Below are 27837 nucleotides of genomic sequence, written 5' to 3'. Positions count from 1 at the left end.
TGTTTTAAAAAGAAGGACTTATGGTTAATTCTATCTCTCATTTACCTTTTGTAATATCTATGGACCCCAAGATATATTTTACCCTATTTAACTCCTACAAAAACCCTACTTAATACATAGCATCCCCATTTTATAGAATTGAAAATTTATACATAGAGAGATGATGTAACTTGCCCCAGACCACTCAGCTTTGGGATGGAATTCAACGGTGGGCAATTGACTCCAAGGCCTGTGCTCTTAGGGGTATGTGAAACCCAGCAATTATCACAGGGTCGAGAGCGAGGACGCAAGAAAAATGAGGCAGAGACATAAAGCGAAGCCGGGAATCAGATGGAAAGTATATTACTATTATTAGTGCTTATATATTATATATATTATTAGTTAATATATGTCATATTACTTCATAATATATTATTACCCCATAGCAAGAAAGTCCTGCACATGTGCTACTGGTGGGCCCCAAATTTGGCTCCCAGCTTCTGGCAGCCAAACGCAGCGGGACCTCATCTGTATTTCAGCTCCCTTGCTGAGCAGAGAGGGCTGACAGCTCATGGTGTCACTATGATCAAACACACATCACCAGCAACACCCACCTCCCCGAATTCTTTCTCTCCAGTGGCTTATCATGCATGTTTTCCCTCATATCGAGGAGCCCAGCACTCCCAGATGCCTGTTGCTGCAGGTTGGCAACATTACTTTGCACTTTGCAGGAAAAATGAAGAAAAGGGATAAATCTTTCTCTCCTTGCATAATGATTCGGTATTGACATTACATTGTAAATTCTGAGAAAGCTGCAACGTTGAGACTTGTGTATCTAATGGTGCCCAGTCTAGTGTGATGCTAACTTCAAGCGATGAATCAATAGCAATGGTGTGGAACAAATATGAATATTGACGAACGCTGAAGATGGGTCCCCCGGCACCTGCTTGTTGCAAGAGGGAGGATCCATTTCTGGAGAAGATTGCCGAGGATTCAGTGGTTCTAGAGCAGAGGTGGGCAAACTTTTTGACTCGAGGGCCACAATGGGTTCTTAAACTGGACCGGAGGGCCGGGACAAAAGCATGGATGGAGTGTTTGTGTGAACTAATATAAATTCAAAGTAAACATCATTACATAAAAGGGTACGGTCTTTTTTTTTTTTAGTTTTATTAATTTCAAATGGGCCAGATCCAGCCCGCGGGCCGTAGTTTGCCCACGGCTGTTCTAGAGGTTGTGCAGTAGGAGGGGCATGCGATCTGAACTCTGGAGTCAGACCTCAGAGGCTCTACCACTGAATAGCTGTGTGACCTTAAGGAAGTCCCTTAACCTCTCTGAGCCTCAGGCTAGAGAAATGGAACACTCCTATCATGTGAGATTAAGAGGCCTAAAAGAGGATGTTCCCATGCTTGGAGTATGATAGGTGGTTCCTAACATTCATTTGTTCGTTCATTCATTCATTCATTCATAGCACTGTTACTGGGCGTGTGCTGTGGGCCTGGCACTCACCTCTGTAAACAGGACAGGCTGACACTGGTAGACTCCTCTCCCCGCCTCTTCCTTCCTGAGGACGGCACAGTTCCTGCAGCGGCTATTTGATAATAGAGGCTTTCCAAGTCCAAGTTGCTAAGGGGAGATGGGGCTCAGCAGGGAACTCTGGGGTGCAAGGACCTTGTGTAAAGGCCTCCTCCATCCGGTCTGTGTCCCAGCCAACCCCAGGACCCCATCAGACCCTGTCAGAGGCCCTTCTCCTCTAACCACACTCTTGGCAGGAGCTTGCCAGGGCCACAGGGTCTCTGCTGAGAAACCATCCCACCTTTCCACTGCACCCAGTGCTTCGGTCTGCGTTTAAAAGAGAAGCGGAGGATGGTTTAATGTCAGTAACATTCGTCAAATGGCCCATGGCCCCTGCGCTCACAAACCAACCCTCCCTGCAATGGGAGACAATGCACTAATAACACACTGGCCTCAGCAACGTGGTGCCTGCTCTTCCTGGCTCTTTAGGCTGTTGTGTTTGCATTTTTCTCACCCTCAGGGGCAGCATTTGCATCTCTCCTGTCTCTTAGGAAATGTGTGTGTGTGTGTGTGTGTGTGTGTGTGTGTGAGAGAGAGAGAGAGAGAGAGAGAGAGAGAGAGAGAGAGAGAGAGAGCACCATAAACGCAGAGGCTGTGGAGTGAGGGTGATAATTTTCTCTTTGAATCTACCACAATTCTACAACTCCAGCACGCACTGTATCTATGAACAGTCACTTGTTTCCATGCTTTTGTTTTTGAGCCCCAGGCCCCATTCCTACAGCGTCACAGTCCATCTAAGACTGGCCACCAGGCCAGCAGGACCTGCGTCTCCCTCATCCGGCTGACGGCTCCGTGAAGGTGGCAGCTACCTCCGCCATCAGATCGGTGGCTCTCTGAGGGCAAGGGCTGCTCCTCCTCCTTCAGGAGTTTTCACTCCCAGTGCCAGGCACACAGTGGGGGGGGGGGGGCAGAAACCAGTTCTCACCTCGTTATCATGAAGGGAGTGACCGGCAGTTCTGGCGGCTCAGCTGAGATATCAGACGGGCAGGTTGTCCAGTTATCCTCACCCACGCCCTTCACCGGCCGAGGGTGGAAGTGTCACTCACACACTTTGGGGTATGAGCAAGAAATATAGGAAAACGGACGTCCTCAGGTCAGCCTAACTGCTTATCTTTTTAAACAAAAAATATTTTAATTAATTAATTAATTTATTTTTTATAATCATTTTTTTATTTTTTTAAAAAATTTATTGCTTAAAGTATTACAAAGGGTATTACATATGTGTCCATTTTATCCCCCCGCCCTAGACAGTCCCCTAGCCTCCCCTATCCCCCAAAACAAAAAATATTTTAATTTATATTAGAGAGGAAGGAAGAGGGAGCGAGAAATAGAAACATCAATGATGGGAGAGAATCATTGATTGAGCCCACAACCTGGGCATGTGCCCTGACCAGGAATTGAACCGTGACCTCCTGGTTCATAGGTGGACACTCAACCACTGAGCCATGCAGCCAGGGCCTAACTGCTTATCTTCTCCCTCTCGCTGTGCTGGATCTAAAGGCACCCATGGCCTGGCACCTTTCCCCTGACCCCTTTCATCCCTCAACTGGATATCAAAGAAAAACAACAAAATTACCCCTTTTGTGGTATGGCTCAGACACTCCATTCCCAGAGTCCACACACTGCAAGGCTGATGAGGGCGGATCACGTCTTTCTCATTTTTCCCCCAAAGTATATTTTTATTAATTTCAGAGAGGAAGGGAGAGGGGAGAGTGAGATAGAAACATCAATGATGAGAGAGAATCATTGATTGGCTGCCTCCTGCACGCCCCTTACTAGGGATCGAACCCGCAACCCCAGCATGTGCCCTTGACAGGGATTAAACCCGAGACCCTTCAGTCCACAGGCCGACGCCCTATCTGCTGAGCCAAACCAGCTAGGGCTTCTCTCTCATTTTTAATTTTATCCCCGGGCACTTGCCACAATGCCAGCCCATGGTAGATGCTTATTAATAAGTGTTATGTACTAATGAGTGAATGTCATTTTCAGGAAGGGCTAGGGTGGATCGCCTCATTCTTTGGAGGCCTTATTCACTCCTGGGAAAGTGCCACAACCCAAAGTGTCTGGCACTGTCACCCTTTTTGGAAGAAAAGCTATATTCTGGGGTCTTGGGGCTAGAGGGCAGTGTTCACCTATTGCTGCAAGCAGAGCAGCGTGTGTGTGTGTGTGTGTGTGTGTGTGTGTGAGAGTGTGTGTGAGAGAGAGAGAGATGACTGGACATTAATGAGCTCTGGCTCCACAGAGAATTCTAGAAGTCCCTCAAAACAACTTAGCTCATCTCCCCGAGATATCCTGCTTCTTAAATATGCCAGGAAAAGTTCGTCTGCGTCTAGGCTGCTGAACAATCAAGTTAATTTGAAGAGTTAAGGTATTTTTTAATCCAGTAAATTTTATTTATATATAACAACAGTACAAATCGCGTCCTTGGCTTGCAAAATAGGAGTGTTTCATATTTACAATAGGTACACAATAATATATTAGAATAACAAAAAAACCTATTTTATTGGAACATCTTAAATACTTCATTTTCTTCCAGTTTTATTTTTTTAATTTCGCAACACCTGTAAAAACAAGAAAACCAGACAACGATCGCTGCATTTTCTTAAAAATATAGCTATCACACAAATTCCAGTGTATCAGGAAGAGTGGGTTTGGGGAGGAGAGGTTGTGGGCAGAGGCGGTGGGCTCAGGCCCCTAGTGTCGTGGTACAAGGAGCTGGTCCCTTCCTCCCAGACACACCTGAGGACATCTGCTCTGGATGGAGGGCACTAGTTTCCATTTTGCTCTCCACCTGCAATGCCAGGAAGGAGGGTAACAAGTCAGGGCCTGGACTGAAGCCCAGAGGACCGCCCATCTTCCTTGAGGCTGGGATGGGGCAGGGTGAGCTGTGGAAAGGGTGGGGCCGGTCTGAAGGCGGAGCTCCTTGGATGAGGGGGTCCAGGGAAGCCAGAGTCTCAGGTTGCCTTGCTGGGCTGCTGGGCTGTGTGACCAGCAGTGGGCTGATCTCTCCCAGGTCTTTCCTGAGTCCCAGACTGAAACTTGGTCTTTCCTAGGTGGCATCGCTGAGCCCAGTAGCTAAAACTTCACTCCTGGGGGAAACCAGGAGAAGGGAAGAGAGGAGGGAGGTTGGAGCGAGGGGGAGGATGCTGCCAGTTTCTCAGAGCTTGCTCCTGGGGCTCCCCAAGGCCCTGAACTCCATCCCCGAGTCTCGCTGTGGGATCCACTCCTACATGGACCCTGTGTCTGTGCGGCTGCTGGCGTTTTCTCACCGTTGGAGCCCCTGGGCCTCCTGTCTGCAGCCAGGCCTCCCCCAGAGCAGCTGGCTCAGTGTTTACCGGCTGCAGGTTCACAGGGGCAGGTGTGGCAACAGGGAAGCGCCTGGAGATTTAGCGGACGAGGCTTTCAGGCTTTCTCTAGGTGTTCTGCTCGGGCCATTTGCAGTCTGTCACACCCATCCTTACTTCTGCATGCGCAGCGGGGCCATTTCTTGTCCTCATTTGGTGGAAATGAAGGAAGTCCAGGGGCTCGAGGAGCAGGGGAACTGTCGCCACAAGAGACAGTGGTAATGGAAACGAGGGAGGCTCTATTGCCCAAGTGATGTCCCCAGAATAAGGTAAGGCAGCTGGGTAGGTGGGCTTTCTTCTCTCCTCAGGCCTCCTTGCTTAGAAGACTCCTGCCCCCTGCAGGCGAGGCAGGAGAACTGCGCCTGCTAAGTTGGTGGCAAGAACCGGTAGCCTGGAGAATGTAAACTTGCTAGAAGGTCCTTCTGGGTCTTGTTCGTCCCTTTTCTCAGCACACAGAGCGGTGCCTAGAGCATAGTTACAGGTCTGAAGGTTCCCTGACTGAATGAACGAATGAATGAAAAAGAAACAGGTCCCTCCCTGTAGTGACTGTTGACAGCTGATCCACGAGTTCAATGACCGAGCTCTGCAAAGAGGGGTGCTCTTAGCCAGTGGTGGATGGGAAATGGTCCTGAGGGGTGCGCTGCGGGGAGGGGGAGAGGGGATGGCACAGCAGCAGTCGGCACCAGGCTGAGGGTGGGAAGCAGCAGGCCGCTGGAGTGACTGGCTCCACCATGATGGACATCTTGTCCGTCTCCGTGTTGCCCAACACCTTTCTGGGGTCCTGTTCCTTTTCCAGGGGATCGTCTCCTGTGCAGATCAATAAAACACAAGCCGGACTGCCTTTCCAGAGACACCTCCTTCCTGGCCTCCCGCCAAGGTGGATGGCTTCATGTGGGGGAGAGGCCGTGCCTTTCATATGTATTCTTCACTCAAGGTCAAACCGCCTTCGAACTGGATAACAGTGAGGGGGAGGCCAACCGACTGCCTCTCCTCCCTGTTCCACAGGGTGGACTCCACTGGTTCTTGGTGATCCAAGGTCAAGAGCTGGTGGAGGAGGACTAGGTGAGCCGCCAGAGAGGGGGCAAGGCTCTACAGCCACTTGCCCTCCTAGCCTGGCTTGAGTCCAACCGACGTCTCCTTTTCCTTAATTTCTTTCTCAGGGATGCCACTTCCCTTGCCAACCCAACTTGCCCAACTCAGAAACGGGGCCAAGTCTCTTGCCAGCTTTGGCTCTTCTCTCTGCGTCTGTGCGCCTGCTTTCTTCAGTCTACCCCCCACCCCCCATCATCCTCTACCCTCTCCAAAAACCTTCAAGGAAGCACCCCAGGGGCAGTGAGCGGCCACCAGAAGTAGCTGCTGGGAGGTGCTCAGGTGGATGCCCAGAGGTAAGGGATGGTTAAGATGCAATGGAGATGTCTAACTTGCTTTTGCTTCTTGGTGGAGCCAAGTCCTGGGTGCCAGTTAGAGCAGTGGTGTGATCAGAAAGCCTGCATGCAGAACTCAGAAGTAAAATGAGGCAAGCCAGAATTTTGTGTGTGTGTGTGGGTAGCACAGAGTTCCTTCTCACATTCCTCTTGCCCATATCTCCTCTCTTTTCATCTCCATAAATCATGGGCTCGGAGCTGATAAGCTTTGGGTGCTGTGAAGAGTAAACACTTTGGCTTAGTGCGGAAGGCCAGTCATTAGTATTTCTTTCAGGCTGTTCATAGAGCCCAGAGAAACTTTAACAGAAGAGGATTATCAGAAGAAAGTGGCCTTGGCATGGCTGGTCGGGAATTAGAATGAAAACAAGCAAGTTTCCTGAGTATTTTGCTGAATGCTTTTCTCTTCCCATTTGTCAGCTGCATTCAGGCAAGAAACCGGAGCTGGGAGCAGGCGATGGCTGCTGTGTGGTCAGCCCAGCAATCCAAAGCCACACGCCAGCGATGGAAGCCAGCCCTCCGGCCTCCCTCCCCCAGCCCTTTCCTGGGAATCCAATGTGGTCAGCAGAGCCTCTGGAAATTGGAATTGTTTGGAGGTAAATCAGGGCACAGAGAAGCTGGGGCCCAGAGTTAATTACAGAGGAAATGACTCTGGTCTGGTCTCTCTGGGGATGGCTGGTCCCGTTTCCCAGCACTGCAGCCCCTTGACAAGGAGGTGGGAAGGGGAGGTTGGTCCGCTCCTGCCTCCCCCACTTCCCATCCCTTTGCCTCTCTCTTGTCCTCCTTCCCCCACACTTCGGTGCTGCTTGTAGAGAAGTCGGAGCCGTCTGCTTGGATCCTTGCCAACGTGGGAGGCCCGGAAACCCGGATGGCTGTCCCGGTCACCGAGGTCTTGTCACCAACAGAGGGCCTTCCTCTTGGTGACTCCCACTGGCTCCCGAGAGTCCTCTGGACCAGGGCTTGGCGCATGGGTCTCTCTGCTTGGAAACTGCACTCGGGAGAGCTGGTCATCATGGTTTTAGGTGCCAGCAGGAGAGAGCAGGAAAGGAGCCCAGCGAGAAACCGCCCACGTGTCCTTCCAACTCGTAAGGACAAGAGACGCAGAAGTCATGCGGGGATCGACAGTCTTTTCTCCCCAGGAAGTGCGCCATCAGGAGCGTCCACATGTGAGCGAAGGGTTGTCTCCCCTCGCCAGGCACAAGAGAATGAAAGAAACAAAGCAGAACAGGAAAGCCCGCGGCTTCTGTAACGATGCTCTGCAGGTACTGCTTGCTGTAAACATGGTTGGATGTTTGACTCTTGTTTTCTCTCTAACGGTGAAAACCACCAGCGGATTGGAATGGAATCCAAAGCCAAACACTCATGCCCCCACAAGGAACCTCCTGGAGGCCTGGCCCCGTGCCTCCAGGCCCTCTCCCCAGGGTGCCTGGTTCAGGACAGTGACTGATGTGAAGGCGGAGCTGCGCATGTCCTCAGGGAGGCCAGTCGTCTGGTCTGAGAGAGGCCCACCTCTCCCCCACTTCCGCTAGGAACTTTGGGGAAACCAAAGGGAAAGGTACCAAAGATCAGCTCCTCATTTGTTGAGGTTTGGGATTAAATAAAACACACACACACACACAGAGACACACACACAAAACAAACAAATAAAAAAACATAGCAAAAAGCATTGGTACTCTAGAGACACATCTCTCGAGAGATGAGAATATACAGGTGTGTGGTCTGTAAAGCTCAATTCCCCATCCGCCAGGCTGAGCTGCTCCACGGCTTTGCAATTGGCGCAAAGTTCTGTAGTTCCCACGCTCTCTGGCTGCCGGGATAATTCCAGGTTTTACTGGCCTCTAGTTTTGCAAAGTGTTTGGTGCAGACTTGTGCTCATTCTTCTTCTCCTCCTTTTTTTTTTTTTAATGCCAAGGGAAAAGAAACAATTTCCCCTCCGATTTCTCTCAGCATCTCTGTAGGTGTGTTTTGTGTTTTTTTTTTCCTGGCATTTGGAGACAGGAGTTAGATAAGGAAGGAGGGCAGGGGACAAGAGAAGAAAGGGGGGATAGAACCCAGAATTCAACAAAAGTTGGACGGGATTAACAGGGAAGCTTTTTGTTTTGTTTTATTTCTGGTTTTCCTTTTTCTTAAAAAAAATTAAATAAAGTTCTCATTATTTCCCCAATATACATCAAATGAGTTTTCATGCAAAGCAGCAGTCACAGAGGCGGAACCGTGTCCAGCTGGCGCCTCTCGGCTTGAAGAGCCGCCTCCTCCGCGGCCCTGCTCCTCTCCTGTGCGCCCTGGGGTGGACGACGCCCATGGTCTCTCCCTGCAGGATCCGCCTGGCCTGCGAGGAGACTTGGCTGGCGTGGCTCCCCTCTCCCCGGGATGGGGTCTCGGGGGACAGCAAGCTCTGGGGTCCGATCCCCTTCACTTGTCCTTCCTTCCGAGACGCCCAGTGTCACAGCGTTCACGGGTCCCTCTGCCCAGGAACGGGAGGCTCCGTCTCTCAGCTCTCGATGGACATAGCATTTATGAGCTGTTCCACCTTGTAGGCCAGCCGCTGGCGCCGGGCCTGCTCGTCCTGCTCCAGCGCCCCGATGAGCTGAGGAACAAAGCAAAGGCGGGGAGACTTCAGGACTCAGGACAGGAGACGCCATTTCTGAATCTTCCATCCTTCTATCTGCCTTTCCCTTCTGTCCTAATGAGCATAACCTTAAGTAATGTATATGCTTAACTGACTATGTCTGTATATCTGCATTTATATATGCATGTGTGTATAGATGTATGTATTATGTATGCATGTGTATATATGTATGTGTATATAGTATATGTTATGTATGCATATATGTATATATATAGGGACCCTGGACAGCACAGGGATTAGGGGTGCTGACCTCCCAGATAGAAGATTCTCGTATAATTACAGTCAACCCTCTGCATGGGTGATTCCCAAAGTATAGTTCATCTCTAAACAACATGGGTTTGACCGGTGCGAGTTAGCGGAATTGTGGTCAAGTGAAAAAATCCACGTGCAAGTGGATTGTGCAATTCAAGCCATATTTAAGGGGCAGCTGCTTAGCTAAGGTGTTTGAAAGAACATCTGGCATACAGGAAGTGCTATGCAAGCGTTAGTTACTGTTATTATCATCGTTATCATTACTGACACCGCTTTCAGGCACAATGCTCATGTGTGACAGGTGGATTCCCCGAAGCTGTCCCGAGGAACTGCCACTCAGGTGAGGGTCCACCTGCGTCTCTGAAATGTAACTGGCGGGCTGTGCCCTAGTGCGCACCGATTCATTGTTTAAGGAAGAATGAAATTAACCGCACAACACTTTCCACTGGAAAACAACAACATTGCTAAAAGTGTTATTTATTGCGTGACGACGAGTGAAAGACAAGGCGATGTGTAAGGAAGTGCTGGGTGAGTGGGGGAGGCGGGGCTGCCTTTGGAAGGATGGGGGTGATTTTGGAGCGCAGGGGTTTTTGCCTCCATGGATGTGTTTTCTAAATGACCCTCTGATGCTGCTATTTCAGGACGGGCACAGGCGTTTGTCTAACCGCCTGGCTTGCTGCGTGTGGGTGTCTGTGCCCCGGGGCCCTGTCTTACCTCTTCGCTGTACTTGCTGACGTAGGAGTAGATCTCATTGAGGGCACTCAGCATGTGGAACTCCACAGCGTGCAGGCGGGACTGCTCGGCGAGGTAGGCGTTCATGTCCTGGTCGCTGATGGCGGGCAGCTTGGCGATGTCTGCATAGTATCTGCCGTGCAGAGGACAGGCTCCTTGAGGTGGGGGCTCGCCCGGACCCGGAGCCCCTCGCGAACACGAGGAGTCCCCATTCACTAGCGCCTTCTTATTTCTCTCCTGATGTGGCTTCCTCTGGCCTCTTGCCTCAATCTGAGGCTCCCTAAGGCCAGGTTCCATCTATCCCTGAGCTCCTGGCTGCAGTGCCCCCCAGTGGTGAAAAGCCCAGATTCTGAGCAGAATCCTTATATTCAAATCTCAGCTCTGCTACCTGCTAGCTGTTGAACCTTGGGCAAGTGACTCACCCTCTCTGTGCCTCAGTTTCCTTATCAGTAAAATGGGGATGATGATACTACCCACTTCACAACTCTGTCGGATATTTTAATGGGACGGTACAGACAAAATCTTTATCACAGTGCTGGGTGCTTAGCATGTGCTCAATAAATGGTGATTAGGATGATAACGACCTTGACCTGATTTCAAAGGGCACAAAGCTTCCCTTCCTCCCCCCAGCAGGCAGTGTAGCCAAGGGAAAGGATGGAGCAGGCGTAAAGGTACCAAACACAGCTGTGAGTGCTGGGTCAGTGAAAGCCACAGGCTGGGGACAGGAGCGGGCAGCGGGCAGGGGCCTGTCCTCAGTGCCACTGACCTCTCCACCCAGCTCTTGTAGCTGGGGATGTCCTTGGCGTACAACAGCTTGTTGGATGGGGAGTCCTTGCCCAGCCGGTGCTCGGATGTGGAGCAAGAGTCCATGAAGGTCTGGGCCACCACGGAGAGGCAGGCGTCCGTGATGCTGCCTTTGTGGATGTCAAACACGAACTGGGGGTTCTTGATCACGTTCACCCAGAAGCGCAGAGGGAGGCTGGGGGAGAGGCGGAGCAGAGCCTGAGGGTTGCACCTCACCCCTGATGCTGGCCACTAATATTCCTCCCTGCCCCCCAAATTCAAGTTCTCTCTCCAAGGGGCAAGGAATGGAAGGACAGAAGACTGGTCCAGCCAGGCCTGCAAATTCAGCTCAAGCTGCTCCCGATCCTGAGAGAAACGGAGAGACGCCACTGCACCCTGATGGGGCTGACCCGGCTCTCTAGCAGCTGGGGGTGGGCGAGGGGCCTTCTGTTCCTTCCTGGCAGCCGTTTCTAAGGGCCTCCGTGCCCCGGGGCAGCCCAAGTACAGAGAACGGCACAACTTTCTCAGGGCTGCAAACAAAGCCACCAGGCTCCCTGAGTCCCTTCACAGTGCCCATGGCCATTGTCGGGAAGGCGGGAAGGCGGCAGCCCCAGGCACGGCCTCCGAAGGGCACAAAGGGCACCACCTGTGCTCCCCCCGCCCAGCCCAGGCCGCTTCCCAGGGCAGCCCTGGCTGAGGAATGGGCTCCCCGGGGGCAGGTCTTTCAGGACTCGCCCCAGGGCTTTCCTGTGTCTCAGGCAGGGGCCCAGGGAGCAGAGGAGGCCATTGTTGGCGTGGAAAGGACCCGCTGTAGCTCCGTTTTTCCCACCCCAAGAGGAACCCATCAGTCCTTAGGAGGGTCCCTTTGGCAAAGTGGGAATTCATCATCGGAGCAGAATGCATTTTCTCCGCTCCTCAGGCCAGGAGGAGGGTAAGCCCATTTAGTCCCCTTCAAACCCAGAACAGCTGCTGTTTTTTCCTGCCTTTCCCAGCTCTGCCTTCTCCTCCAGCTGCCTCCGGGGCCTTAACTCTTTTGGCTCCTCTGTGGAGTGAGCTCTGTCCTCTGGCTTGTCTCTCGGGCTCGAGGTGATGGTCCAGCCACCCAGCCTACCTCTCCTCTCCTGTTTTTCATCTTCTCTTGACTCCGATGGATCCCAAACTTTCCCGAATATCTTAGTCCTGTCAAGTCTTGGGAAAGATCTGCCTTGCCCACTCCAAGCCCTTCCTTTAGGTTTTCTGCTTATCTTCCAAAATAAATGGTAATTAGCCTGGCTGGTGTGGCTCAGTGGTTAAGCATCGGCCTATGAACCAAGAGGTCATGGTTCAATTCCCGGTCAGGGCACATGCCCAGGTTTCGGGCTCCATCCCCAGTAGGGGGTGTGCAGGAGGCAGCTGAGCAATGATTCTTTCTCATCATTGATGTTTCTATCTCTCTCTCCCCATCCTTTCCTCTCTCTGAAATCAATACAAATCTATTTAAAATAAAAAAATAAATGGTCATGAGGATGATGGTGACCTGGCTTCCCATAACCTGGGAGGAGCTGCCCCCACTGAGAGGTGACGCATGTCTTCCCCCCTCCCTCCGCCAGCCGTGGGGACCTCCTGACAGTCTTTCTTTGGACATTGGGGGCTTGAGTCTGGGTAAGGGGACTCTCCCCACCACCGCAGGGGAGGGAATTTCTATGACTTGGGCCTGGCCTGCCACAGGAGGCACCGAGATGGGGAGAATCCAGACTTTTCTTTCGATTTCCCTGAATTTGCCTACTCCCTGCGCTGGACTGGGATCCTCCCTCACAAAGGAGACATCCATGGCCCGGCCCCTGGGGACACAGGCAAAGGGCCTGCCCCGGTGAAGTGCACCCCGGGGTCTCTCCACTTCACTCCCCTGCGATCAAAGCTGCAGGCTCTGAGGGGCTCAGCGGCCATGACACACCAGAGAAGGAAGGGACAGAAGAGACCGGAGCTGGGTATTTCCAACGTGTTTTGCTGGTTGCTAGGACTTTGGATTCCCAAATAACAGCCGGGGCCCATCTGTGTCGGCTCTGTTTTCTGACGAGACCGCTGGCTCCAGACAGCTGTGTGGGCTGCTTGCCCAGCCCCATGCCTGGACCTCCCCTCTCTACTCTCTGTCTCTTTCCTGGAGGAAGGGTTTTGACTCTGAGTCCTGGCCAGGCCCGATCGGACCTGAAAGCCAGCCCTTCGCTTGGCTTTTGGTTCAGGTTCAAACCCAGGGGAGAGAGGTCTCAGGCCAGCGGCCTGTGGGAGCTGCCTCCCGCACTGGGTCTGGCTGCAGAGGTGACTTTCAGGGAAGAGAGGGCAAGCCTGCAGGACATCTGCCCACTGCTTGCTGACAGCCATGGGGTACAAACTTGGCCTTCCGGGACCAGGTTTGCAGGGACCTCCTCCTGATCCGTGGGCTCAAGTCCACAGCAGGTGTGAGCTCTCTCCGGAGCATGGGCCACCTTCCTTGGGGCTCTCGGCTTAACTCAGGGCTCCCAGATCTCAGGAAGTGCCCTTGACTCTGTCCTACTCAGGGTGCCCGGCGCTGCCCGGGCTCTGAGGCTCTGCTGCTAGTTCTCAAATGAGGCGCTTTGTGTAGGTTCCCCCAGCTCCCTTTCCCTGAGAACAGACACCTCAGAGTCAGGGAGGAGGTGCTTCCCGGGGAAAGGTCTCCACCTGGAAGGGCAGAGCTCAAGTGTGCGTCCTGGCGCCGGGCCCCAAGCCAGGCAGGCCCCCCTCGGCGGCAGCGGGGGACCATGGTGGCTCTGCAGAGCATATGTGCGCTATTTGCCCAAGGCGGCTGGGCTTACCAGCCACCGCGAACAGGCTCCTCTGTCCCCCTGGCCCCCGCTGGCCCCAGCCCCTCCCACACACAGCTCGCAGCCTCCCCAGGGCTCCCCAGGGGTTACCAGTTGCTTTTCCAGGTGTGCCGCACATCTGTGTCGTGGATGCTGTGTCTGTCCGCCTGCTCATCCAGGAAGTCAAACATGTACTTGATGGCCAGGGGGAGGGCGCTGCCCCGGTGCACAGTGCTGAACAGGGTCTCGAACAGGTCGTCCACGAACTTCTGCAGGGTGCCCTGGGGGAGGGCAGGGGGGAGACGATGAGGTGAAGGGGAGGGGAAAGAAGGGGGACAGCAGGCAGCAGGCGGGCAGAGCAGATGGTGCCTTGGACCCATCCCGCCTTGGAAATTTGTCTGTGACTCCAGCCTGAGCAGACAGTGGAGAGGCGGGGGGCGGGGAGGTGACTGTTGGGATGTCGGGGAGGCAGGAGGGCCGAAATGGGCTGCAGATTCCTGAGAAGCTCTGCTCTGGCATGTAGCCACAGGCCACATTTATGCAGTGTCCATGCCAGGAGGGAAGACAGCGAGAGCTCGGAGTCCAGGCTTCCCATGGGGAAGGGGGTGCAGGCTGATAGGAGAGGGTGTTTGAAGAACCAGCCGGAAGACTGGGAGCCTCCTGGCAGGAGCATAGCGGGGCCGCAGAGGGTCTGATAGGTGTGAAAAGGCTTATGATGTTAGGGGCCTGGGGTAAGTGGTGTCTGGGGTTGGGGCTGGAGTGAAGGGTCCAGATCTAACCCTCAGGAAGAACCCTGACCCACAGGGCCTTTGGAGGGTGTCTGTGGAGGGACAAGGCTGGGCCTGGGTCCCACAGTTCGAGGTTCCAGGAATACATCTGCCCGCCAGGACAATGTCTAACCTCGGTGTCTCTTTGTTGGCCTCTCATTAGTCTTTTAGGCAAAGCAGAATTAAAGACATGTGGCTGGATGGTGTTTTTGGGTGCCATATCAGGAAGCAGGTCTGAGAGCTGGAACCTGGATGCCACTGTGGTGGAACTTCAGTGGCATTTTTGTGGGGCCAGTGGGGAGAGTATTTGAAGCCTAGCCCTGCCTGGCCTACGTTAGCCGTGTGGTGGCCACACTGACAGGCCTATTAGTTCTCTGCGAGGGAAGCGGGGAGCAGCTTCACATCACAGTTTCCAGCAACGCAGCCCCCGCCCCCGCAACAGGGGCAGATGGGATTGTGGAGGGGGGAGGAGCTTTCTCTGTGATTATTGGCAGGACCAGGCCTTCCTTCATGCTTTCCCTCCCATTGTGGCCAGCAAGTGGGCAGAAGAGGCAGCGATGGTGAGAGCCGGCATATCTGTCCAGTCAGCACCAATAAGAAAACCACAGTCTGTTCCTAAGGGGCTGGGGCAGATGTGGGAGGGTGATGCTGGGCCTAGGAGGGGGCCAGGAGCAGCAATCGGGCTATGAATTTTGCCGAAGGGAAGAAAACAGCGGTGGCTGGTCCCGTGGAAAGCCTGCCGGGAGGCCTGGGCCTGCTCCTCCTCTGGGTCCCCTTGAAGGACGGACGCCGTGATGTCCTCCCTGGGCCGAGCAGAGCAGGAGTTACCTTGGTGGCCAGCAGCCGGGTCAGGTAGATCTCCGACACCATCTTGCTGCCCCGGTCACCCTCCTTCTGGTCTCCGTGGTCGTGGTTCTTCACCAGGTGCCACACCTTGACCCCGCTCTCCAGGTCTGGGGTGATCATGGGGGCCCGGGACCGCAGACTGTCGGGGCTGCCTGTGTACCTGAAGGAGGAGTCTGAGGAGAAGGGGGCGGTGGGGGCCTGTGAGCAGCTGATTGCACCATCCTTGCCTGAAGAATCCTTCTAGAAACCCTGCCCGCTTGCCACACCCACTCGGAAGAAACCAATTTCCATTGGAAGGGGACTCCTGGCTCCTCCTGTGGTGGGGGTGGGGGGGGTGGGGGGGGGTGGTTAGGGATTCTTGGTTGGCATGAGGACAGCCTGAGAGCTTTGTGTAAAAGAGGATTTAGGAATTCTGGGAGCTGGAGAGACCTGCGGGATTTCGGAGTCCCCCGACCCTGATGCTTCCAGCCAAGATGATCAATTGGTAAAATGTCAAACAAATATTTCCTCGAGGGCCTGGGGGAACCTGATACTCGGGAGCTGGGAGCTGTGATCCTCCCTCTTTGCAGTTCATGGGGCCAGAACTGGGAATGGCCAAGGCCTTTGGAGCTGCCGTCCTCCGTCCTGAGGTGTCCTTCAGCCGGAGAGCCCAAAGCCTCAGTGCACAGGTGGATCCAGAGGAAACAGAGTAAGAGCAGCACCGGAACCTCATCCCCAGAGGGCACGGGGGGCCCTAACGCTCCTCAGTGTGGACAGGCTAGGACCGTGAACCGACTGCCCAACCTGGGACCCTTTTGAGAGCAAACGGGGCACTATTCCTACTCTTTCCAGGACAACAGATGTAGACTGGGATATGTGAACCTGCCCCATCCAGGTGCCCCGTGAGCTCCTTCACCAGGCCTGGGCTGTCGAAGGAAGGGCACAGGGTGCCACCTGCTCCCACAGCTCTGAGGAGGTGGGCTGCTCTGGGAACCACTGGACTAGGGAGGGAGGGAAGCTAATGAGCAAAGGCCTCTGACTGGAGGCAGCAGCAGCCGGGGCTTCCTGCCGTCAGAAGGGACAGCGAGTGGTCCCTGGAGGGTCACAGGAGACCGGTCCTCACCATATCTGCTGATGGACGTCCGGGAGATGCTGGCAGAGGCGGGGATGTTGTAGGAGGAGGTCTGTTTGGGGACCAGAGCCACCACCGATCTGTCGGACACCTAGAAGGGTAGGAAAGGTACAGTGCGGGTGACTGTTGGCGTCTTGTGAGACTGAGTAGACAAGCACTTCTATATGGTTATGGAGAAGATGTGGAGCAGAGTGCAAGCAGGTCAGGAATCCCAGAAGTAGCAGATTCCTGCCATTCAACATGGCAGCACTCCCACCTGTGGCTACTGAGCCCTGGGAATTCGGTTAGTTCAAACCGAGATGCACTGTAGGTACCTGAACTGAAATGTGCTACAAATGAATGTTCAGGCCCTGGCTGGTGTGGCTAGGTGGTTAGAGTGTGGGCCCATACACCGAAGGGTCGCAGGTTCGCTCCCTGCTCCGGATCAGGGCACATGCAGGAGGCAATTAGCCGATGTGTCTCTCTCACATCGATGTTTCTCTCTCCCCCTGCCTCCCTTCCACTCTCTCTCAAAAGCAATGGAAAAAATATCCTCAGGTGAGGATTATAAATAAATAAACAAGTGTTCGATATACACTGGGTTTCAATGACTTAGTATGAATAAAAAAATACAAAACTACCTCACTGATAATTTTTATATTTATTGCATGCTGAAATGCTGATTATTTCAGATCAGTGAAATAGATATATTGTTGACATTAATTTCATCAGTGTATTTTTAGTAAAAGTGTAAATGTGGCTTGCATCGTATTTCTATTGGGCAGTGCTGGGCCAGAACCGGCCCCCTTCAACCTTGTGAGTTACGGACAATGATGCCCATTTTTCAGAGGAGGGAATCGAAGCATCAAGGGGACAAGCAACATCTTACAAGGTCACACCCTGAGCACCTGGAGAGACACCGTCCGCAGCCAGGTCTGCCGGCCCCAGAGCGCTGGTTCTCCTCATTAATAAAATCCTCATTGGGATTTTATTTCCAGTCACACTGGTCTGAAGTCCATTTTCCTTTCTGGCTCGGATTTCTTTCTGGCCCGGGTCCTACAATGCCTGGGCCACCTTGAAGAGTTCCTCACACAGAATGGCTGCTCTTAGCGACTCAGAGAAAAAGACACTGTCTTGCCCAGTTCTCTGCGAGGGTGCCCAGCGCAGCACCCAGCCTGGAGGGCAAGGGCTGATAAATGAGGAGCCATATTGAAGACATTTGGGGCCATTGTGATTTAAGATTACCCTCCATCCAATAAAAACGGAGAATCCCCAGAATTGTGATGATCCAATTAAACCCCTAACGCAGAGGGAATAAAATAGCTATAATAATGTTATGGGCCATAAAACATTCCTATTAAACCATTTTTTATTTTAACAATTTTTATGAACTTTATAAGTTTGATTTATAGCTGCACGAGTCATAAAACCATCTTTCTGGGTCTTAAATTGTCAGTCCTTCTCTCCCACCAAAAAAGAATTAGATGTTGGGAAGTCGAACTATAAATGAACATTAGCGCTAACGAGATTCCCTGATAGCTGGTTTTAGTGGTGGTGTTTAATTCTACCCTCCCCATAAATCTGCAGGAGCCCAGGAAGATGTTAACATCTCTCTGTTAATTAAGATTATGCAGATTTTCTGCCCTGGGAGCTCCAAGGACCTTTGACTCCGGGGAGGGTAACTAGAGGGCAATCTTTGACCTGATGGCCTAAAGCTGCAGTGTCCTGCCTGGGCACAGGCCCAAGAGGTGCCAAGCTCCCTGATGCCCAGCTGAGCTGCCCTCAGGACCTCCAGCAGTTTGCAGCATCAGCACCAGGTCTGGAACCAGGGGGAACTCTGCACTCTGTCTTTCGGGAACTCTCCTTGCCCCTGACGGCCTAGAAATGATACTTTGAAAGCCTGGGGGCAGGAGGTTACACCCCCAGAAAGGACAGATTATCTATCGTTTACCGCTTGTTGTCACCTAAAGGAAGAGTCACAGATGCCCCCGAATGAGCACAGTTCGACTCAATTCCAGGTCTCGTCACCAAATCTCTCGTCAGTCTTTCTCTTGGCTAACAGGCAGTGCAAGTCCATGGTCAGGATGCCCAGCTGGGTCTGACCTTGGCTCTGCCACTTCCTGGCTACATTATTCCAGGAAAGCCACTTCACTGCTCCGTGCCTCAGTGGTCTCTTTTGTCCAAGGGATAATCATCTTGTCTAGGTTTGTTGTGCAGATTAAAGGCTGCGTGGTGAGCCTGGTACCCCGCGAGCAATTGGTGAGAGTTGGCATTATGCTGTTATTATGAGCAGTGGCATCATCTCCGGCCCCCAAAGGGAGGAATACTCCCTGTGGTCCCCTGTCACTCAGGGCTAGCATGTGGGAAGTGCTGCGCATCCAGTAAAGCTCAGTAAATATTTGAGGAATGAATGAATACATGAATGATAAATGGCATCAGGGAATTGGAAGTGCTTTGTGTGACGAGCACTGTAAGAATAGAATATTCTATTCTTCTGATCGAGGGCCATCGGACGGACAGCCCAGTCACAGTGTTAGGGCAACACGGGCAGAGAAGAGAGGCCTCACTCCTGCCCTGGAGACACTAATAACTTGGGGGCAGGATGCTTACTCTGTTTGGCACTTTCTTCTTCAGCTCAAATTGGTTCATTACAACTGTTCTGCAGAATACATTAAGCACTGTGAAGCCTGGGTGGGTGGGATCAACACGAATGTTTGTGGCTCCGTGGATGTGAGTATGCATCCTGGGCACCTCACCTATTGTTTCTAATCCTTCCAACCGCCTTCACAAGTCAGGCTGTTATTTTCATCACACAGATGAGAAGCCCGAGTTTCGGTGAGATTAAAGTCACACCACCGGCGAGTGGGGAAGCAGGGATTTCAATAAATACAGGTCGCAAAGCCCTTTCTCCTCCCACTACAGCACACTCCTCCTATCTGGGGCAGGGATGCAGGCCCATAGGGGGATGCAGCTTGAAGAGGAGCGGCTCAGGGGTTCCCCAGTGCCCCTGGAGGCACCCAGTCAGCTCCAGTGGCTGTGAAGGTCCCCGATCTCCTGGTCATTGGCAACTCGGTGCCTCAGAGCCGAGCCTGCCAGCCCCCGCACCCTCCCGTGTGAGGCGCGGGAATAGGAGGATGTTATTAGTCAGGCAGTCCCAGCGGGCCTTGTAGCCTCAGGCACTTCCTCTGGTTGGTTTAATTTCCCTTGGTGTCTCTCATTTTCAGCTTCTATTTTATAATTTTCCCTGAATCCCCACCTGCCTACCTGTGCTTACTCTTACAGGGGCCCGAGCCCGGAGTGGTTACCATGGGAGGGGAAGGAGGAGGGGATACCTCCTGGATCTTTTCTTCTTTTGCTGGGATTTTTTAAAAATTATATTTTCTTTCTTTAAAATGGGTTGTATTTTTTTTTTTTTTTTGTCATTGTTGTTAATCCTCATCCGAGGATATTTTTCCATTGATTTTTTAGAGAGAGTGGAAGGGAGGAGACAGAGAGAGAGAAACATCGATGTGAAAGACACATCAGTTGGTTGCCTCTCACACTTGCCCTGACCAGGACCAGGGATCGAGCCTGCAACCAGAATCACCCAGTCCTACCTTCTCTAGGGACCTTGACTAGGATCGAACCCTGGACCCTTCAGTCCACAAGCTAATGCTCTTTCCACTGAACCAAACCGGCGAGGGCTGGGATTTGGGGATTTTTTTTTTTTATTGTTCATTCAACAGGCAGTTGAGTTCTGCCAGTGTGCTAAACACTTTACCTGCTGTACTTAACCTATTCCACAGGACTTTAAGGGGCAGGGATCACCATTCACTCTATTTTACAGATAAGGAGGACGAGAGCTTCAATCATTTCCCCAAGGACGTCAGCGAGCAAGTGACAGAATGTAAGACCTGAAGTCAAGTCTATCCCAGTGGTCGGCAAACTGCGGCACGCGAGCCACATGCGGCTCTTTGGCCCCTTGAGTGTGGCCACAAAGTTTCAATCGCACTGTACGTGCGCGCCTGCATGTGGTATTTTGTGGAAGAGCCACACTCAAGGGGCCGCAGTTTGCCGACCACTGGTCTATCCAATTTCCTGCTTTGCTGTGCGCGAGAAGCGTAAACTGCATTAAGTACCTACAGTGGTTACCTTCGAGGCGGACTTTACAACATGCAATTTCCCTGCAGAGGCAGGGCCTCCAGGATAGCAATGCCTGGCCTCACCCCAGGCCAGTCAGGTTCTCAGGTGGGCCTGGTGCTCATGTGTTTGATAAGTTCCCCCAGTAATTCTAATGGGCAGCCGTGGCTGACAGTCACGGCTCTAGGATCCGGGAGAAGGGGAAAAGGAAAGATCGGAAAACCCCTTTTAGGCTTTTCAGGGCCGAGGAGCCAACCTTGGAGGGGAGGGGACATTTGGGACAAAGGTCCTGAAGCAAAGCCGCCTCCCACACCGAGAGGCCCCCCTCACCTGGTAATGCATCAGGGTGTTGAGCCGCTTCCAGTCGCCCTCGATCTTGGTGGTAATGTCCTCGTCTTGCAGCACGACCCTGGCGATCCGGCCTTGACGCCACTCTGGGTGGAGGGGTGGTGCAGGTCACTGTGAGAGGGTGGGGGCTGCCAGCCAGGATCACCCAGTCCTACCTTCTCTAGGGACCTGCAACCCCAGCTCCCTCGAGCTGGTGCAATGGTAGCACCTAAGGCATCTAGGCCTCCATGGGGTCCAGACAGCTGGGCAGATGTGTGGGCCTTACCAAAGGCGGCCCCATCTGAGCAGTAGTTTAGGCTGCCCCTCACTGGGCAGGACCCAGTCACGCCACAGCCCAAATGCCCTCCTTGGAAGCCCCCTGCCCACGCCCACGCCTGCCCCACACTCCAAGCCAGGCCTCCTACCCAAGTCCATGTCCACGGCCCTCGGCCGCTGGGAGTAGGGCACGTTCTTGTAGATGGCGTCGAGGATCTTCTCCTTGACCTGCGTGATGGTGTCACAGTTCAACACCTTCACTGGGATCTCCGGACTGTTCTCGTTGTCAGGGTTGACACAGTTCAGGATCTGCAAGTGGCCAGAGAGAGGGAACCGGAGGGAGTTGAGGGAGGAGACGAGGTAACTCTGTCCAAGGCCCCCCCCCCCCTTCCTGGGCACGTAGGGTGACTCTCTGTCTGTGCTTCACTTTCGTTCACCTCCCTGCCATCTGCCAACAACAACCTGAGCCATTCTGCCCGCCTGTCCTTTCTCAGAGAACCAGGACTCGACTTCCTAGTTCCTGGATGGCTGGGGGTTGCTGTGACCCTGGACACAGGCCTCCTGGCTTCTGAGATGTCCCCTTCCCTAAAGCTTCTCTATTAGGAATCCACAGACTCATGCTCTTTCCCATGATGCCAATTTCCTCATACTTAAGGGTGGGTGATATGTTTTCTCCACCCTATATTGTCTAGGGTAAACTGAGGCACCAAGAGCACTTTGGGCCCACCAACTGAGATGGCGAGAAGGCACCCAGGTGGTCTGCCTGCCCTTGGAGCACATGGACTTGCTCCCAGGCCAGTCAGTCTCCTGGCCTCTTTATCGACCCCCTCAGACTGGCTGTGTGGTCAAAGGGTGAGGTAGAGATCAGGGCAGGAGGTTGGCGCTGTCCCCCGAGCTTCAGGCCTCCTCACCAGGGTCTTGTACTCGATCTGCTGGCGGATGAGCTTGTCCTCGCTCAGGGAGTAGCGGGCCTCGCCCGTGATGGCGTCGATGGGGCCCTTCTCCATCTGCTGCTTGATGGCACAGTAGAGCATGAAGAGCGGCTCAGCTGCGCACTCCTGCGGGCACAGGAGGGGCGGGCGTGTGGCAGCACCAGCCTCCTTCCTCCTCTCCCAACCACCCGGCCAGGTGGGGCCCTGCTCCTGAGCGGTCCCCATGCAGCCCCGGGGGCAGGGCCAGAGGAGCGGCCCCCCATCTCGCTCTCAACTGCGGCTCCCGTCTCACTCCCACTCACCTTCAGGAACTTGTGCAGGAGGAAGGCAAACCAGTTGGTCAGCATCTTCTCAGCCACGGACTCTGTCCTGGGGAGGGAGAAGGGACAGGGACAGACCTTTAGGAGGGGTCTCAGGGCAGGGCCTGGTTTGCTGGGGGCACGGAAGGACACAGGGCTGAGAGCCAGGACACCTGGGTCCTAGCAAACTCAGCCAGTAACCACAGTGGGACCTTGGGCCAGACAGAAATTTCTTCTTTCCGGGCCTCAATTCCCCGTGATGAAGGAGTGGTGCTGCCGTCTGCAGATAAAGGTGCCCAGTCCCCCATCCCGCAGGGCTACAAAGAACTAGTTCTCCCTCCTCCCTCCTGTCCCTCTGGGATTGCTTGCAGGCCGGAATACTGTACTCCAGTTCACACGTCCAGAAGGTACCTGGTACCTGCCCTCCAACACTCAGAGTCAGACTGCCTGGGTTCAAATCCTGGCTCTGCCATGTACTGGCCGTGCGACCTTGTGCCAGTGAGCTCACCTCTCTGAGTTTCGTTTCCCCATCTCTAAATCACCATCATCATCTAGCCCACAGGATTGCTGTCAGGGTTGAGTGAGTTAATAGATGTAAAGTGCTAAGAATACCACCTGGTATCCTGCCAGGTGGGGTCACTGGGATCAGGTGGGATCTTGGATCCCAGCCCCTCTAGTAGAGAGCAGTGTGTGTGTTTTACTGAGGGGGGACCTGCTTCTGCAAGCACCACCCATCCTCGCCTCCATCCTGGGCTGCAGGTATGGGGACTTGGGAAGGAACAAAGCAGCTGTGACAGGTCCTCAGCGATGGGGACGTGGAGGGGCATTTTAACTCCCCGCACGTGGTGCAAATTACACCCTCTGGTTGCAGTAAATCCCAGGCATTTGCCAGGGCTGCTCAGTGATCAGGGCCTGGGAGAGAGTGCCGATGCGGGAGAAATTGCAGCTCTCTCCCGGGCCCCTCCCAGCACCCTCTCCTGCATTGTGCCTGAGATTAGCTCTAATTTAAATACAATGGTTCTTAGTGAGAATTGCTAATGCTCAGATTGGCAGGATAGAGGCTCAGTCGTCAAATAACAAAGCCATTCTTTCTCCCTTCTCACCCCACGTGGGGCCTGGAAGCCTGCGCCCTTGCTTGGAGGACGCTAAAGGGAAGGCGCGACATAGGCGTGGTGCATTCCAAAGCTGTGCTCTGCTTCCCAGAGCTCCAGAGGGTGAGCTCTAGGGATGGGCCCCAAGGTCTCCAGCCCTCTCCTCTGCCAGGAGAATGGCAACTGGGCAGGGGGCATGTGGTGGATGCTGGTGATTCAGGTCCAAGACACTGGGCCCGGGAGGCACCGGCCACACCAAGTCTCTAGCCTGCTGCTGTCCAGTAGGGCCTTCTGCTGGATGCAAATGCTCTCCTTCGGCCGGGATGTGGTGACACTGGTGGAAGGTGGCTAGTGTGATGGAGGGGCTGAATGACACGTTTTGTTTCGTTGTAATGGATGGTCACATGTGGCTGCCATGTTGGACAGCACCGCTCTGGACACGCAGGGAGGGACAGAGATGGTGAAACAGGTGCTCTCAGTGTCGTCTTATCCCGAGGAAACTAAACAGCAGAGGCCATGTCACTGGCCCACGTGTACACAGCCAGTCGGTGGTGGAGCTGGAGTTCAAGCCCAGATCCGAGCCAAGGCCTGTGCTTCTCCACCAGGTTTAGCAGCTGCAGACACCCCAAGGTGCCCGGGAGATGGATTCTGTTCTGTGGGATGTGCGCACACAGGCCCTTTCGGGAGGAACCCTCTGGTACCATCTATGGGACCTGCTCTCACGGGCGGTGTCCCTGGTCATACCCGCCGCCCTCCGGGCCTGGCCTCAGCTCACCTCCGGAGCAGCAGCTTGGGGTGGTTCTTGTTCTCCAGGTTCTTGTCGATGAGGTCGGAGAGCAGCTGCTTGAGCACGTCGGTGGCGTACTCCAGGCGGCCCTGCAGGCCGGTCATGATGAGCGAGGCCACGTTGCCACGGTCGCGCATGGAGAAGCTGCGCTGCAGCTCCAGGGTGCGGATGAAGGTCAGCAGGAAGACCTTGTTGTTGATGAGCTGGGCGAAGAGCTTCAGCGCCTTCTCCACATGCTGCTGCCCGTTGCCCTGCACCTGGGATGGGCGGGAGGGTGGGGGGGACACCCTCAGCGGACAGCTCCTGGCCTCCTGGCCCCGCTCCCCCTGAGGGTCTTCCCCCCACCCAAGAGGATGTAGGCATGGCCGGGCTCTGAAGGCCACAGTCTGCTCTGACCTTCTCCTGGGTTGGGAGGGTTGGGCTCCAGGCGGGGCCCTGGGTGCAGATGCCATCCACCTGATTCTCCCAAGGACATGATAGGAGACACCCCGCAAAACCCGCTCCGTTGACTAGTCTCCCCTTCATCTCTGTTCTGATTTATCATCTTCAATAAGATAAACCAACAAACAAACTTCACAGAATCCTACATCTTTCCCTAAGCCACCTTCGATCCGTTGGAAAATGAGGCAGAATTGTAGTTAATGAATTCAGTTATTCACTTAAAAATGGCAAACAATGAGCCTCGCCCTGGAATCACCCCAGAGCCTGGGTGCCGCCCTGGCCGTGATCTTCCCGATTGGAACTGTGCCTGTTGGGGTGATGCTGTCACAAGCTGTTTCCCCTCCTCACTTTTCTCTGAGCTGTTGGGCCCCATCGGCCTGTCCTAGGACACCCAGGCGCTGTGTCCCCACTGTGTGGCTGGGTCAGGGAGGCGGGTGTTACCTCCAGCTCCCGCAGGACAGGATGGTCCTCGATGCCGGGGAATAGGACGCGCATGGCATAGGTACGATAGTCCAGGTAGGGGATTCCTGAGCGGTCCAGGTCGCTGGTCAGCTCAATGATGTCTGTCTGGAGTTCAGCAAAAGCTACAAAAGGGCAGCAGAGACAGGGAGGCTCAGGACGGGAATCCCAGCAGAAAGGGGAAGGTAGGAGAAGTTTGTGAAGAAGGCGGGGGGTCTGGGAGTACAGACAGGGAGGGTTATAGGGGTACATCTCCAGAAGGGATGGGGTCTCTCCAGGCTGCCTTTCTTAGGTGGTGGGAATATGGGTGATTTCTATGTTACTTCCTTTTTGGTGTTTATCTATAATTTTTAATTTTCTTTGTACGTATGACAAGAAAAAGGAAGAACACCATGCTACAGGTACTGAAAGCAGGTGAGTGGCCAAGCAAAGACCAAAACAGGAAGCTTTGACCCCTCCTTTTCAAGCAAGAGAATAAATCAAGATGCAAAAGCTTGGGGGACAGTAAAAATCAAAACCACCATGAGATAGTGTAGCTATTACAAAAAAATGGAAAATAACAAATGTTGGCAAGGATGTGGAAATATTGGAACCATCACATATTGCTGGTGGGAATGCAAATAGGTGCTGTCACTTTTTAAAACAATTGGGCAGTTCCTTAAAATATTAAACAGAATTACCATGTGACCCAGCAATTCCGCTCCTAGGTATCTACCCCAAAGAACTGAAAGCAGGAATTTGAACAGATACTTGTACACCCATGTTCACAGCAGCATTATTCACAATATTGGGGTGGAAATAACCCAAATTTGCAAGATGAACGGAGAAGCACAATGTGGTCTATACAGTCAGTGGAATATTCTTCAGCCTTAAAGTGGAATGATAGTTTGACACGTGCTACAACATGGATGAATCGTGAAGCCATTAGGCTAAGTGAAATAAGCCAGGGACCAAAGGACAAGTACCATATGATTCCACTTATGTGAGGTCCCTAGAGTTGTCAATCTCATGGGATAGAAAGTACAATGGCAGTTGCCAAGGGCTGAGCAGGGGGGCGTTATTACTTAGTGAATACAGTGTTTTGGTTGGGATTGAGAAAGTTCTGGAGATGGATGGTGGTGATGGCTGCACAACGTGAATGTACTTAATGCCACGGAACGGGAGGAGGAGAGAGCCCTAGGGTGTAGAGACAGTGAGGGTTAAAATGGTAAAGTTTTTGTTATGTGTATTTTAATACACACACTCATATACATGAGAAACTGAGAACAAAACCAAACCCAGCCTTGGGGCACCCTGGCCATTTGGCCCTCAACCGACAGGGGAGCACCCCCTTGGCAGCAGGCCTGTCTCCTGGTACCTCCTCTCCCCTCCTCCCCAGCCCTGGCACCGGGAGGAGGCCCTGACCACCTTTGCTCAGCCCAGCTCTTCCCTCTCATCCAGCAGAGGGCTTGTTTCTGGTCCTGACGTTTGCAGCAAAAGAAGAAATGTTTTGATTCCTAATGGAAATGTTTACCCAGAGAGCTCACTGGGTCCTCAGCCCCCGGGGACGGCAGGTACACTCATTGCCTCACGGCTGTGGTTGCGTGGGAGACCGGAGATGGAAAAACACACACTCTCCACTCCCACACATGTCCATGGCCAAGGACACCACAAGTGCAGCTTCAGAGCGCTCAGCCTGCTGCACGGAAGAAAAACAAACCCTGGAGTGGGAGGCAGGTGAGATGCTCCTGCTGTTCCTGCTGCTGCTCCTGCTGCTGCCCCTTCCACGTGCCCAGGGCCTTCTGCAAAAGGGGCCAGGCCCTCCCACGTGGGGGATCGGGAGGCTGAGATTCTGATGGAGGGGGACTGGGGCCCTGAGAGGGAGATGAAGGCAGCCAGACTGAGGCACGCGACAGGGCAAAGGACAGACCAATGTGATCAGGCCTGGGCCTCACTGTGGGCATTAACAGGACTTCTCTGGTCCCGAGGGCACAGGAAACGGAGGTCAAAGTGGAGCACAATGGCTGGGGTGGGGAGGAAGGAAGTGAAGATGAGCGCTGTTGGTAAGGAGGGAGGTAGTGAGTTCGCTAAAGGCAGAGTGCCTCCACGCACCTTCCTTACACTCCAGGGCCACACGGGACTCCAGGTTGTCCATCTGCATCTGGAGCCTCTTCAGCGTGAGGTCGTTTTCTCGAGACTTCCGCTTGTAGGCGATGAGGACGATGATGACGATGATGAGGAGGAGGCTGCCTCCCGCCGCGATGCTGACGATGGCTGGCAGGGTCAGCAAGCTGTCTGAGACGACACTCACCGAGCCCGGAGAGAACACCATCCCGCCCACGTGGACCTGCGCATGGCACACACACAGACGCTGTAGAGCCCTGGCATGCCATCGGACCCTCATCGTTTCAGAAAGGACAGGAGAGACCACAACCACACAGTGCAGTCTGTATTCAAAACAACATCCTGCTGATTATCTAGTCCCCCTCCCCCCATTCTTGTGTTCTCAGCTGCTATACATTTCCCATTTTAATGCAGGACGAGGAGAGGGATATGGACTAGAAGGAAGAGAGAGCCTTTGTTAGGGCAGATCACGTATGTACGGTGAAGAGGGGAGGACATAATATGAAGAACAGGGAACACTCACCATGACCTTGTGCTGCCCCGTGAGGTTGGGGGGCTCGCAGAGGAGCTGTGTCTCGGACACAGTGACGGCACACGGGGTCTCTCCAATCAGCACCGTGTAATTGAGTTTGGCGCCTCCAGAGGCAGGAGGGCAGAGGTTTTTGCCCTGTAGATAACAGTCATCTTAATAGGAATAATGGACACATGCGCTCAGAAGTTAATTGCCTTTTTCAAAAAAAGGTGAAGGGGATAGATTAAGGAGGGAAGGGCAGCAGTGCAAAAACCAGTG

General features: G+C 53.5%; 1 protein-coding gene across 1 annotated transcript in view; it reads right to left on the bottom strand.

Annotated features, from left to right (window-relative positions):
* Window positions 1–8404: 8404 nt before the first annotated feature.
* PLXNA2 (plexin A2) overlaps window positions 8405–27837 on the bottom strand; it is a 210138-nt gene continuing 190705 nt past the window's right edge. The window contains exons 19-32 of the mRNA XM_081112157.1: window positions 27571–27714; window positions 27036–27270; window positions 24927–25069; window positions 24033–24301; window positions 22170–22236; window positions 21847–21993; window positions 21085–21244; window positions 20663–20766; window positions 16226–16325; window positions 15106–15296; window positions 13622–13791; window positions 10696–10908; window positions 9912–10062; window positions 8405–8903 (exon numbers count right to left, since the gene is read on the bottom strand). Of these exons, the coding sequence (XP_080968283.1) occupies window positions 8808–8903; window positions 9912–10062; window positions 10696–10908; window positions 13622–13791; window positions 15106–15296; window positions 16226–16325; window positions 20663–20766; window positions 21085–21244; window positions 21847–21993; window positions 22170–22236; window positions 24033–24301; window positions 24927–25069; window positions 27036–27270; window positions 27571–27714 (2190 nt within the window). The 3' untranslated portion in view covers window positions 8405–8807. The remainder of the gene's footprint in view (window positions 8904–9911; window positions 10063–10695; window positions 10909–13621; window positions 13792–15105; window positions 15297–16225; window positions 16326–20662; window positions 20767–21084; window positions 21245–21846; window positions 21994–22169; window positions 22237–24032; window positions 24302–24926; window positions 25070–27035; window positions 27271–27570; window positions 27715–27837) is intronic.

This window comes from Myotis nattereri (genome assembly GCF_964212035.1).
Source record: "Myotis nattereri genome assembly, chromosome: 18".
Lineage (NCBI taxonomy): Eukaryota > Metazoa > Chordata > Mammalia > Chiroptera > Vespertilionidae > Myotis > Myotis nattereri.
Note: the sequence above shows the minus strand (reverse complement) of the source record. Positions and strands in the feature narration are given on the sequence as shown.